This window comes from Antechinus flavipes, chromosome 3 (genome assembly GCF_016432865.1).
Source record: "Antechinus flavipes isolate AdamAnt ecotype Samford, QLD, Australia chromosome 3, AdamAnt_v2, whole genome shotgun sequence".
NCBI lineage: Eukaryota > Metazoa > Chordata > Mammalia > Dasyuromorphia > Dasyuridae > Antechinus > Antechinus flavipes.
In genome coordinates this window covers 466,943,109-466,956,655 of record NC_067400.1, presented here as the reverse complement: position 1 = coordinate 466,956,655, position 13,547 = coordinate 466,943,109, and the positions used below count along the sequence as shown (strand labels likewise).

Below are 13,547 nucleotides of genomic sequence, written 5' to 3'. Positions count from 1 at the left end.
AGAAAATTCCTTATATTCCATTTCAACTTCAAGCATTTTAATGTGTCCTTAATTTTTAAAATTATATTTAATTTTTCAATTCACAAAAAAACTATTTCTTTTCCTCCCACATTAGTGAAAAAAGTTTTTTAAAAACTAAATTTTTATAATAAACAAAAGAAAATTCCATCACTGGCCATGTCTCCCAAAAAAAGTCTTATTCTGTCTCATTGACTCCACCTGTCAGGTAGGGAGTTTACTGCATCATCAGTCTGCTGGAGTAGTAGTGGATCATTGTATTGATTATTTCAAAGCCTTTTGTCTTTGTAGTGTTATTATATAAATTATTTTGGGTTTGCTCACTTCACTCTATAATAGCTCATGCAAGTTTTTCCAGCTTTTTCTGAAATAATCCCTTTTATTATTGCCATTACATTGCATTATATGCCATTGAATTCATATATCATTGTCTCAATTTGAACAAGTTTTACTCTATTACTGTTTGGAGAAGATGGTGGCCCCTCAAATAGAGAATATGATTATTCTCTAATTTATGAATTCTCTAGAAAGAATTCATTTGGCTGGACTCAGTTGCAGAGCCAACTAAGAAAAAAATAAGAACCTTTGTTCAGTATTTTATCATTAGAGCTGCAGATGCCCATCTCTGTCTTCTATCACTTATCATCTGCCTTAGTTTAAAGAATCTTGGTGAATGCTTATTTTACATCACAAGGATATATAACCCTTTTCCCAGAAAAGGAGTTTACAGAACATATGGTCATCCTATCTTCAGGGAAGAAAGATGATATTATTTTGTCAATACTCTTATCAACTGAGTATTCCTTGAAATTTCTGAATTTACTGTTTGAATCTCACTTTGTCCTAGGATGCTGTTGTTGCAGTGACAGGGGATGGCGTTAATGATTCCCCAGCCCTAAAGAAAGCTGATATTGGGATTGCCATGGGAATTGCAGGTTCTGATGCAGCAAAAAATGCAGCAGACATGGTCTTACTAGATGACAATTTTGCTTCTATAGTTACAGGTGTAGAGGAAGGTAAGTAAGATCCCTTCCATACAAGGGACATATTGATTTAAACTTATGGACCAAGAACAGTTTTTCTAAAGATAACATTCTCCTCGCAGGTCGCCTAATCTTTGATAATTTAAAGAAAACCATTGCTTTCACGCTAACTAAAAATATTGCTGAACTTTGTCCTTTCCTGATCTTCATTATTGCTGGGATCCCACTGCCCATCGGCACTATAACCATCTTGTTCATTGATTTGGGCACTGATATTGTAAGTAAATTTCTGGAGTACCAAGGAATAAAATAAATATAGCACTAATTTCCACAAACTTGTATGCCATTTTTTCCTTCTCTATTTCCTTTCTTCTGAATGTACTCATGATTTATTTATCTTATTACTTTATCTCAGGATACCAGGAAATAAAATCCAATATCAGGTATCATAAACTGTTGAGACCATTTTCCCTTCTGAGTTTCCTTTTCCCTGAAAAGAATTAAATAATTTGTTGAATAATTAGTAGTAAAATCAATTATCTCCTGAACTGAGTTTTCCAAATCATTCCATTTACCCAACCCTCAAAAAATATGTTATGATCCATTATTTCAGGTTTCTTATCCCTGAATTGGTAATTATGATCAAGGACCTTGACCAAGGATCAGAAAAATCTATCCAAAGCTTAGGGGCCTAGAAATGTTGAAGAAGCCTAAGAAATAGGAGGCAGATCCCTAACTAATCAAAGGCTCTCTTAATTTAATAAAAGGTAGAACAATCTCTAAAATGAAAATACTGCTTTTACATATAGCAGTTCTTCCTTGTTTCAAAGAGCAGATATACTTACTAAAGATATGTATAATAGGATATATATAATAGAAACTAATGAATGGAGTAATAATTAGACTGAGAGGGGAAATTATCGACATTTTCAATAATCCTTAGGTATAATACTGAAAAGGATCCATTTACTTCCCTTAATCATCTTGGCCAAATTAATTGATAGGATCATAGATCTAAAACTGGGAGGTTAGAGTTTATTTCGATGTTTTAATTTTATAGATAAGGAAACCGAAGTCTAAATGATTCACTTACAAACCCTCCTAGTAGACATTTTTAGGCCAAGGTTCTCTAAATCCACAATAAACAGTAATTAGAGAATAGTGGAAGAATATGTTGAAAATGAATTATTCATATAACTTTGTAATATGTGGATAAAAAATAAGTAGGTGACAGTAAACTGGAGACAATGCAAGGGAAATGACCCTTGCTGATCTTCTTTCCTTTCTTACCTACAGACAGTATTATACAGAGTTGCTCATACACAAATGACTTGTTATTTGGAGGCTTGAAAGTTTTCTGGCCCAATCCTTGGGATTCATTTATTCTCTCTATTTTATTTTCTATCTAAATATTAACTGTTTGTGTTCTAGCTACAGGACAGAGGTAAGTGACAGTATTTCATCATTTTCTCCTCCGTAGATTCCTTCCATTGCCTTAGCCTATGAAAAAGCTGAAAGTGATATCATGAATCGGAAACCACGCCACAAGAAGAAGGACAGATTGGTGAATCAACAGTTGGCTTTGTACTCTTATCTACATATAGGTATGCTGAGATCTCTCCTGTGTTATTTTGCTATCAGAGATCTTTACTAGGTCCCCATCCCCCAAGGAGCTCAGAAACCAACTTTTGTTTTTAATGGATGGGAACCAGTGGAAAAAGAATACCTTGACTTCATCAGTTCTTAAGTTCTTAGTATGTCTCATATGTGCCATAGGAATCCTGCAGTCTTTGGGAGCCTTCCTTGCCTATTTCACCGTCTACACAGAACAAGGATTCAGACCTACCCGGCTCATTTTCTTACGGTCAGAATGGGAAGATGTTAATATAAATGACCTTGAAGATAGCTATGGACAAGAATGGGTAAGAAAGGTCAAAGTTCTAATGGCATTGATTCTCCATTCTATTGCCCATTGGACGTGATTGATCCTGAAACACCATCTTCTGGGCTGTCCTAGTAAGATTATCTTATTAGAATTAATGAGTGAATGAAAAAGTCAATAAGCATTTTTACTAATTATTATGTACCAGAAAGTACATAAAATATAAATTCTAAGAATGAAAATATTTCTTATGGGCACAGTAAAGTTGCCCCTCAGAGATCATATATTCTAATGGTGGAAGAAAATATTAGAAAGATTTGGTGGCTTATTGCCCAGGAGGGCAACTAGGAGACACAGTGGATAGAATACTGGGTCTGAGTTCTAATCCAGCCTCAGACACTTACTAGTTATGTGACCCTGGGCAAGTCAAAACCTTGTTTGCCTCAGTTTTCTTATCTGTAAAATGAACTGGAGAAAGGAATGACAAAACACTTCAGTATCTTTGCAAAGAAAACCCCAAATGGCATCACAAAGAGTCAAATATGACTAAAGAATGACTGGAAAACAAAGCCCAGGAAAAGGCACTTTGATCCTTTCCTTCCCCAGATGGAAGGCAGTGAGGGACACACATACCTAAAAACAATCCAGTTGATTAGATCATAATTCTAGAATTAGAAAAGAGCTAATGGAAGAGCAAAGATCACTCTTATGGCCGCAAGCTCTGGAGACGAAACGGTTGAAACCTCCAGGTCGTGGTCTCTGATCTTGCAATGTTTCTTATTGAGAAGTAGTGAACAATAGGGGGTGAATACTATATAGTCAATATATTGGCTTTTTCCTTTTATCTGTTTTTCTTTATTACAAATGAGGGGTGATGGAGTAAAGTTGTCACTGGGAATTGACTAATATAAGGGAAAAATATGAATAAAATTTTTTTCAAATAATAAAAAAATGCAAAATGAAGAAAATAGAATGAAAATACACATACTGTTTTCAACTATATAGATAAAAGCTACATTAAATAACATATCTCAGAGTAATATAGTGAACAGTGTTAGTTACTAGCTTATTAGTTTGGAGTTTTGGGTGCTACAGTGAATGGGTTTGAAGGCAGGAAGATCTAAAATCAAATTTTGCCTGAAACATTTGCAAGCTGGGTTACTATGGGAAAGTAACTTAACTTCTGTGAACCTTAGTTTCCTTATCTTCAAAATGGGAATAATTATGGTCCCAAAATCACAAAATAAGATAAGGAAATTTTAAATGCTAAATAAATCCCAGTTATTATTATTTAAATGTCTAAATAGGTGTGCATCTTTTGTTTAAAACAAAATTCATTAGTTAAAAAAAATTTTAAATAGCAATGACATGAAAGTCTCATGGAGGAAAATTTTGTTTCTGAATTTAGAATGCCTCTTCCAGATGGCTCTACAGGGAAAAGTGAGGCTATAGTACTGAATTGAAGGCTGTTCAAATACCTTACCCTCACTTTATTTTCTTTTAATTCAGGAAAGATTTATTTTTCATTCTTGCAAGAATGGACGCCTAGGTTGTTAGACATACCTTTGAAACTCCAAAGGCAGAATTTTATTTCCTATCTTAAAGTACAAGTCCCTCCCTAATTCCCCATTAATTGGATATTACAGAAGTTACATGACATGCATCTCCACCACTTATTAACTAGCTAGTCCTTCCCCAAAAAAGCTTAAATTCTAGATGGAAATAACAGAGGAGGGCTTGGGACAAAGAACAAAATCTTTTCAAATCTCAAGCTACCACCACTAATTACAAAAGTCAGTCCCTGCCCTCCAAGAAGCTTATATTCTTTTAGAGGAAGATAACCTCCACCCTTTATTATTCTTTAATTTCCCTGTGCCACTCTCACGTTAAAATCCAATTCACTTGCTTGTCATGATATCATCTTCCTGATGTCATGGTCCTCTTCAAAAATGAAGGAGAAATAATAACTACAGCCCCTGGAGTAATGCATTTCATCATAAGAAATATCACTTGGCTCAGCCTAGATTATTAGAATTGTCTGTGATTTTAAAATGGTCAGAAAGCAAAATATTAGAATTATGCCTACTTTAAGTATAGCTGATTTTCTAGAGTGGAAATGATAGAGAGGTGCAAAATATTTGAATAACTATGACCTTTATCAGAACTTGTTCTGACCTTTGATAATAGTTTGTTAGAGGTAACTAAGTGGTTCAATGGTTAGAAGATTAGACCTGGAAACAGGAAGACTTAAATCTATTGGCTTTTTGATTCTGGGCAAGTCACTTAACCCTGTTTGCCTTAATCTACCAGAGAACAAAATGGCAAAATACTCCTCTCTGCCCAGAAAACCTCATGAACAGTATTGTTATGATATTATCCACAGGATCAGAAAGAATCAAACACAACTAAATAACAGAACTGGCACGCAGCAGTTTTGTAACAGACTAAAAAGAACAATTATATTGCAAAGTACCAAATGTAAGGATAAGTAGAATAATTGATACTCTTTTTTCTACTCAATTATTACCTTTTCTGGACAATTGAGTGATGAATTGTTTGCACACCTAAGAATGAACTCTTATGTAGCTTTCATTAATATTTCCTAAAGTTTTTCCATTGGTTGTCAGAGCTTTCTCTCTTTCTGATCATTTGCAGACAAGATATCAGCGAAAGTACTTGGAATGGATTGGATATACTTCTTTCTTTGTTGCAATCATGGTCCAGCAAATAGCAGATTTAATCATCAGAAAAACTCGGAGAAATTCCATTTTCCAACAAGGTCTCTTCAGGTATCAATTATATTATATATCAAAGACTTGTGATATAAAGAAGATGAAGTTCTGTTAACCCATCCAAGGAACTAATGTTATGGTGTCTACTATAGCAAAAGATCTGATGCTACTTGGGATCATATTAGCCTGAAGGATGTCTATGAATTCATAAACTTTTAACTACTCTGCCATGTACTGCCATGGCATTATGCTAAACACTGGGACACAAAGAGGCAAAGAACATTCTCAATATAATGGGTTGGGGAGTAACAGGATGCAAATAACTATATTCAAACAAAATATATACAAGATAAATTGCAAATTGTTAACAAGGGGAAAGCATTAAAACTAAAATGGATTAGGAAAGATTTCTTGAAGGAGGTAGACTTTTTACTGATATGTGAAAAAACCCAGGGAAGCCAAGAAGCAAAGATGAGGAAAGGAATGGAGGGAGGATTAATTAAAAATACTCAGATTTGGGAGACAAAGTGTCTTATGTGAGGAACAGGAAAAAAGCCAGGGTCACTGGATCACAGAATTAGAAAAGGGATAGTAGATAGTATAATAATACGGAAGAGGTAGGGAGCAGATTATAAAGGGCTTTGGATGCCAAAAAGGATTTTATGTTTGATCCTAAATGTGATAGGAAACCACTGGAGTTTATTGATAGAGGTAAAGGGGGTTGATCTAGTCTGACTTTGGAAGCTCAGTGGAGGAGAAACTGAAGGCATGAAAGATTTGTGGTAGAGAGCCACAATTAGGCAAGGCTTAAGGTAATAAGGGACTGCACTCAAATGATAGAGGTATCAGAGGAAAGAAGAAAGTATATGCAAGAGATGTCACAGATGAAATCAATAAAACTTGGCAGCTGATTGGATATGAGGATAGAAGATGGTGGAGACCAGGATGATTCCTGAATTGAGAACCTAAGGGATTGAGGGAATAGTGGTGCCCTTTACATTAAAAGAGAAGGTAGGAGGGGAGAAATAATTAGATGGATTCAAACCTGTTCATGTTTGTATTTCTTACAGAAATAAAGTCATCTGGATAGGAATTGCATCTCAAATAATCATAGCATTAATCCTCTCTTATGGCTTTGGAAGTATCACAGCCATGAATTTTACCACACTTAGGTGAGTTATCTATCCTACTCTGGGAAGGGAAAGTACTGACTTCCATTCTGAGGAGAGTCTTAAGTTAGGGGACCAGGCTAAACCAGAAGATGTCTGGATCAGATATGAGATGATAGGGATAAGAGACCAAATATACCTTTCTGTGAAAGAAAAAAATGAGCTTGGTCAGGCCATTGAGGGAAATGAAATCAAATTCAAAACCACACTCCCTTTGGAAAGATTTGAGGACAAAAAGCACACTTTATGTCCTCATCTTTGGGTATTCCTTACTTTGTATTATACCTTAAAAGAATTGTTTTTGGTCAATATATAGGAAAAGTCCTCCCTGCTTTGTATCCATCTGAATTTATTGCAGTTGCCAAAAAGCCCCACCATTTACCCTAAAAGCTGGGTCTTGTCTTCTGATACACTCTGACTCTTGACTTTGGCTCTATTTTACTTCCAGGGTTCAATATTGGTTTGTGGCAGTACCTTATGCTATTATCATCTGGCTCTACGATGAGTTCCGAAAACTCCTAATCAGGCGCTATCCAGGAAGTAAGTACGGAGGATTTGGGTCCTTATTTGGGACACCCTGCTGGAGTTTATTGAGCATTTGCTTTTTCATATCTTCCATAGGCTCCGGATTTCTTATTGATTCTCCTTCTCCCCCTACAGGCTGGTGGGATAAAAACATGTATTACTGAAGTTACTTTTGGTTCCAGAGACTCTTAATTTTTCTCTATGTTCAGTGTTCTCCAATCACTTCTCCTGGGAAGTCTCCTGTGCACTATGGGCATCATCAAAATCTGCACAATAGAAGAAATTTGTACGAAAGATTCTCATTTAATGTACTGTAAAAATGAAATTTCTTTTTGTAAAGGCTGTTTTTCTTCTGTATCTTGCCCTGTCCCTCTTGTTCATTTGTTTGTTTGTTTGTTTGTTTGTTTGTTTGTTTAAAATGTATAAATTTTAAAAGAAGAAGAGAAGAAAAATAACCTGTTGAATATGTACATAAATTTCCACAATATTTAATTCTGTTACCTTTACACTGGATTTGAAATTACTGAATTTTATGAATTCAACCTGGACATGATTGTGAACAGCACAAACTCTACAAGATTAGCCTTAAGCCACATTTTAAAGTAAAGAATATTTTATAAAATAAGGTTGTAACTGTGTCGTTCTTAGATTCCCTGACAAGGTGCTCTGTTTCAATTAAAAAGTAGTTGAAAACTTAAGATAGCAGGGTGGTACAGTAGATAGAACCCTGAGCCTGGAGCCAAGAAAACTGGCAATCAACACTTAACAATGTCTTACTAGAGACTACCATGACCTTGAATAAGTGTCTTAAAATCTCTTGACCTCAGTTTGCTCATCTGTAACATGGAGTGATAGCCCTGTTTTACAGGATTATTAGAAAAATCAAACGAGATAACCACATTTTGCAAACCTTAAAACACTATCTAAAAGCTACTTATTATGTATTACAACTAAAGGAGAACTCCTGTAAGAATTAGAATTCCAGAGTATGGAACAAAAGCTGAAAACTACTCATTGATTTTATTGGCTTTTCTGTCTCTTCTGATTGGCTGTCACATCCTCAGAGCTTCTGTTCCAAACATCTTTTCTTTTCAGACAACGTATAGCACTCCAACATGAAAGCAGATAGCTTCATCTTATAATTAGTTGCTATCATTAAGACCATCCATTTGAGTTCCCTCTTCTCCTCAGTGCTATATTTCAAATCTCCTCAGCATCATCATCCCCAAATCTCTCATCCTTTGCTCCAAGGTAGAAGAGGTCCTCTTTTTTGAACAGGACCACCCCTCTGCTAGTGCTTTTATTCCTCCTTTCTCCTCTAGGAGAATGAGCCTGGGTCTTCCTTTCTTCTAAGGTTCATTCTCTATCCACTGGCTCTTTCCCTTCTGCCTACAAACATGTCCAGATCTCCCCAGGCTTTAAAAAATTTGTCCATTTTATCCCTGCACAAAAAAGACAGATCATAAATGATCCATTCAGAGATAGGTGAAGAAGGGATAGAATCAGGAGAAGCAATACTAGCAAGACCCAGGGAAGAGAGAATATCTAGAAGAATGGGGTGGCCAACAATACCAAAAGTTGCAAAGAGGTCAAAGAATTTAGTTGTCTAACTAGTTTCTCTAGGTGTTGGCTGGAGTTATCTTAACAAGATATTTCATCTCCCCTCCACCCTGTTCTGACTCTACTCTTTCTCCTCCAGTTTTGTATTACCAGGAGCCTACTGAATATCTCCACTTCCTTATTTCATACTATTTTAAATTCATGTCTAAAACTTACTTTGACATCCCTCTTCAAGCTCTTTCCTCTATTTCATTTTCTATTTCTGCTGAGGATACCACCATTCTTTAAATAACATTACTCCTGGATCAGCTTGCAACTGGGGAAGCCGTGGGTCGCTGCAGCTCATCCTGTTGTGTCAAAACAGATGCAACACAGGACCCGACAGGAATTTGATGTGGAAGTTTATTGAAGCTCATGGCTACAAGAAGTCCCAAATCAAGTGGCCAGGAATGGAGAGAGAGCAGGGTTAAGAAAGGGAAAAACTACAAGAGGGAGGGTCCTTATCGTCATATTCATACAGAAGCAAAAGCCAGCCATTAATTCCTTATCAGGTGCTATCAGGATGCTCTTGGGCCTCATGAGATCCAGGAAGTTAAAGAAGGAGGAGGTTAATTTTAAAAATAGCCCTTGGGAGCCTCAGCAATTTTAGGTTACTTCACTCAGGCCAGTCATGGAGAGGTCAACAAAAATAGGATGTAGGGTCTTGTACTTCAATCCCAGGCTTCCTCCCCAACCCTGCTGAGTTCCATGAGTCCTTTGATAACATCAAATCTTTCCTGAACTACTGCATTAACCTTCTGTGCTCTCATGGGCGCTTCTCTACTTTTTCAACCATTCTCCATGTAGCTGCTAAACTATATTCCTCAGACTTAATTTTTACTATTATTCTTAAGGTGTTTTGTTTTGGGGTTTTTTGTTTTTTTTGTTTTTTGGTGGGGGATAGTGTTTTTTTTTTCACATTACTTTTATGAAAATGTTTTGCATGACTTCATGTGTGAAGAGAGAAGAAGAAAGAGAATCTAGAACTCAAAGTTTTAAAATTTTGTTTTACATGTAACTGGGGGAAATAAATAATAAAGAAAAAAAGAAATGGAAATCCTGGGACAAACCAACTAGTCAGAGGAAGGGGCCATAGACGGGAATGTATTTCTAGAATTACAAGACCAGGGACATAGCATAGTAACAGGAGGCTACAAAGCATGGCTGAGGAAATCAGCAAAGTTAGGAATAGATCTGAGAAGAATGAAGACTCAATGACCCAGGACAAAATATATCTCTTCTTTTGGCATCTAAAACCTCTCACAATCTGGATTTGATTTGTAATTTCAGAGTCCAGGCAAATTCCCAGCATGCCAGATAAAAAGGCTATTAATATAAAAATAACATGTTCCTAGGTTGAAAATGACTACAGCAGGAGAGGCACCCCAAATTTTGACTCAAATATTTTCAAATGTAAAAGCAATCTTGATCTTTAGCAATTCTGACATTGGTCTGCTCTTTTGTAACTTTAGCTCTGATGAGTATATACAATGAAATGTGATGAATAGATGAGATAAGCTCATCCAGGTTTCTTTCAGCTCTCAGGTCTATGAACCTCAGCTTTGGATTCTTTCAAATCCCCAGATTTGAAGCATTTTTTTTTTTTAATGAGTCTAATGGAGAGTAAGAGAAATAAAGGAAATGAAGAAAAACATTGGCTCTCCCATTGGGAAGGTCTCTCCCTTGCTAAAGGAATTCCCTATTTTGACTAATGTGGAAATATGTTTAATATGATTGCACATGTATAGCCCATGTCAGATTGTTAGCCATCTCAGGGAAAAGGGAAGGAGGAAGAAAGGGAAAGGAAGGAGAGAGAAAAATTTGGAATTCCAGATCTTATTTAAAAACGAAAGTTAAAAACAATCTGTATGTGTTAATTGTGAAAAAGAATATATAATTTATTTTAAAAAAAAAGAATTTTCTATTTAATACCTCACATGCTGAAGTCTCTCCCTGTATGGAATTATACTGTCCTGCTCTGGTCTCAGTTAAACTAGCAGAACCAGTTGGTCTCAAGCCTTGCATTGCTTGAGACAAACGCCATTTCCTAGTCCTTTTCTAACCTTGTTTTTGTTTTTTGGTTTATTGTTTTTTTTAAATTTTTTTCTATTTCAAACTACTTTTCTGGCAGAATCCCTGGCTGTCCTGCTTCACCTCCTTACTCTCTGTCCCCTCACCTTTGTCTTACTATAACTGCTTATTAGAAAATTTTCTCTTTTGATCCATAAGTTTCAAGATAAATGTATGCTGAAAGGAAGTCTAGGGTGACTTTAAAAAAACAGAAGTTCATTCTCATTAGGCATACTAATTTTTTTTTTTTGGGGGGGGGGGTTATTTGTTTTTTTCCCCCAGATTGAGCCCCTTTTTGCTCAGGGTTTTAATTCCTGAGGAATGAACCCTACTTCAGTTCTACTCAAGTGTTTTTCATAGTATTCAGAGCTGAATCTATAGAACAGATTTTTTTTTCCCCAAAAGCTATAGTTATTTAAAAATATCCAAATATAATTTACAATTATATTATGGTATTCATGTATCAGTTGAATTCATCTAAATATTTCAAAGACTAATCTCTTGTAATTTCAGAATTAAGCCTGAATTTGCATGAGGTATTTGTGTGTGTGTGTGTGTGTGTGTGTGTGTGTGTGTGTGTGTGTGTGTTTTCCCTATTTTCCCCTCTTTCATTTCAGCTCTTTTCACTGGCTTACTATGACAATAGTAAAGGATAGATTCCAGGCTATCCAGTAGATACCAGATAAAGCAAACATCTAGGGAAGATTGTAAAGGATACTCCCAAATCCTAGTCAGATCATTAATGATTCCTAAATCTCAGTTTGTACAAGGTTGCCTTAAAAAACCTTTGGGAATGTGTTGACCCTCATTGCCCTGGATTTAATGGCTAGAACTTCCACAGAATACCAGACATTCCACCATTTCCATTGATCAGAAATATGTCAGGACAGGTGTTTCTAGGCATATTTCAACTATAAACATGTTATTGGAAAAAACAGAATATTATGTAAAATACACAATGTTATATTCTCTGACCTTTTATTATATTCCATCATTAATTCAATAAAAATTTATTATTATTATTATTTATTTTTGCTAAGGCAATTGAGTTAAGTTAACTTGCCTAGAGTCACACAATTAGGAAGTGTTAAGTGTCTGAGGTCAAATTTGAACTCAGGTCCTCCTGACTTCAGGGATGGTGCTCTATCCACTGAGCCACCTAGCTGCCTCAATCTATTAAATTTATAGCACATATGCTAATGAGGAAAATATATACATATGTGTGTTGATGACACAAGTTTCACAATGAACAAAAGTGATGTTATCTGTCAGACAAACCTTGGAATCATGATAATTTGGTTTCAAAGGCCTCACTGACACATACTGCCTTTATGACTGTACAAGTTATTTAATCTCTCATGACCACCTAGGCAGTTTACAATATAATTCAAATCTAATTATGAAGTAATATTGTGGGTTATAAAGTCTAGCTGCCAAATTAGTAAGATGGACTTTTCTCACCTGAACGTTTTTAGGGAAACCCGAGATCCAGATTCTACCTTTGGTAAACTGTGTAACCCTTTTTACCTTTTATTTTGATCTTTCTCCAGGCCCAGGTGGATTTCTTTCAGACCTCAGATCACTTTGTTTGAGTTACTTTGTATGGTGACATTCAAATATGGTGCTATCAAATTAACGACTGCCCAACAATTCAGTTGAGATACAGGACAACTAATTCTGAGATCTCATCTCTACTAAGTGGAATGGGGTAGTGGTCCGGGCTGGTCTTTTACAAGTTCTTTTGCAAGTTATCTGTTTTTCCCTGTCAATGTAGCTACTTCTGGATTAGAGCAAGCCAGCTATGTATTCTATCTGGAAATATTACTCTTTGTTTGAGATTGTGAGGAAAAGAAAATGACTGAAGCTACCCAACTGATCTGCAATTGTGACCGGGGGACAGAACAGTCACTCTCTGCCTTGAGGTCCAATGTATCTTACCAAGTGAAGCTTCCTTGGGGACATGGAGACTGTGATGAAGACAGAAGGAAAAACAACATCAAACCCCCATTCTAGCTCTGGGGGTTCCCTGTGCTTACTGGGTGATGTAGAGGGCCTGCTGGTCCATGTCCATACTGGCTCACCATCTTCCTAAGAATTGTAAAGAAATATTTGATAAAAATCAGGATAATCTTGATGGAGAATGCCTGCAACAAGAATAAGACATTTTAACTGTACTATTTACCCCTTAACAATGAATTAAGAACATACTTGAGGTAAATACATTAGCATGATAATTTCTGCTATTTACTACTTTGTTTGACAAGTACTTTGGTATTGATAAAATATCACAAATATTTACAATTCTGTTCATGTTGATGGACATCACAATTAGACTATTTACGATTCTGTGTTGATAACTATTTTGGTATTGATAGTTAAGGTGGATACTGAAATATAAAAATATGGATTGTGCATTTCCCCTGGAAGGAATATGATGTCACCTGAAAGATGACTAGTAATAGATAGTAATATTGTAATAAGATAACTAGTAATAGCTAGTAATATTGTAACACCAGCCTAAAAGGTATATAAACACTGGCACTCAGATTAACAAAGGGAGATTGCAAAG

At 35.8% G+C, this 13,547-nt stretch overlaps 1 protein-coding gene across 1 annotated transcript in view; it reads left to right on the top strand.

Annotated features, from left to right (window-relative positions):
- The window catches only part of ATP12A (ATPase H+/K+ transporting non-gastric alpha2 subunit), a 32,781-nt gene extending 24,847 nt beyond the window's left edge, over window positions 1–7,934 (top strand). Inside the window, exons 16-23 of the mRNA XM_051986627.1 lie at window positions 866–1,034; window positions 1,124–1,278; window positions 2,482–2,605; window positions 2,778–2,923; window positions 5,539–5,672; window positions 6,686–6,787; window positions 7,233–7,324; window positions 7,445–7,934. Coding sequence (XP_051842587.1) covers window positions 866–1,034; window positions 1,124–1,278; window positions 2,482–2,605; window positions 2,778–2,923; window positions 5,539–5,672; window positions 6,686–6,787; window positions 7,233–7,324; window positions 7,445–7,473 — 951 coding nt within the window. The 3' untranslated portion in view covers window positions 7,474–7,934. The remainder of the gene's footprint in view (window positions 1–865; window positions 1,035–1,123; window positions 1,279–2,481; window positions 2,606–2,777; window positions 2,924–5,538; window positions 5,673–6,685; window positions 6,788–7,232; window positions 7,325–7,444) is intronic.
- The last annotated feature ends 5,613 nt before the right edge of the window (window positions 7,935–13,547 follow it).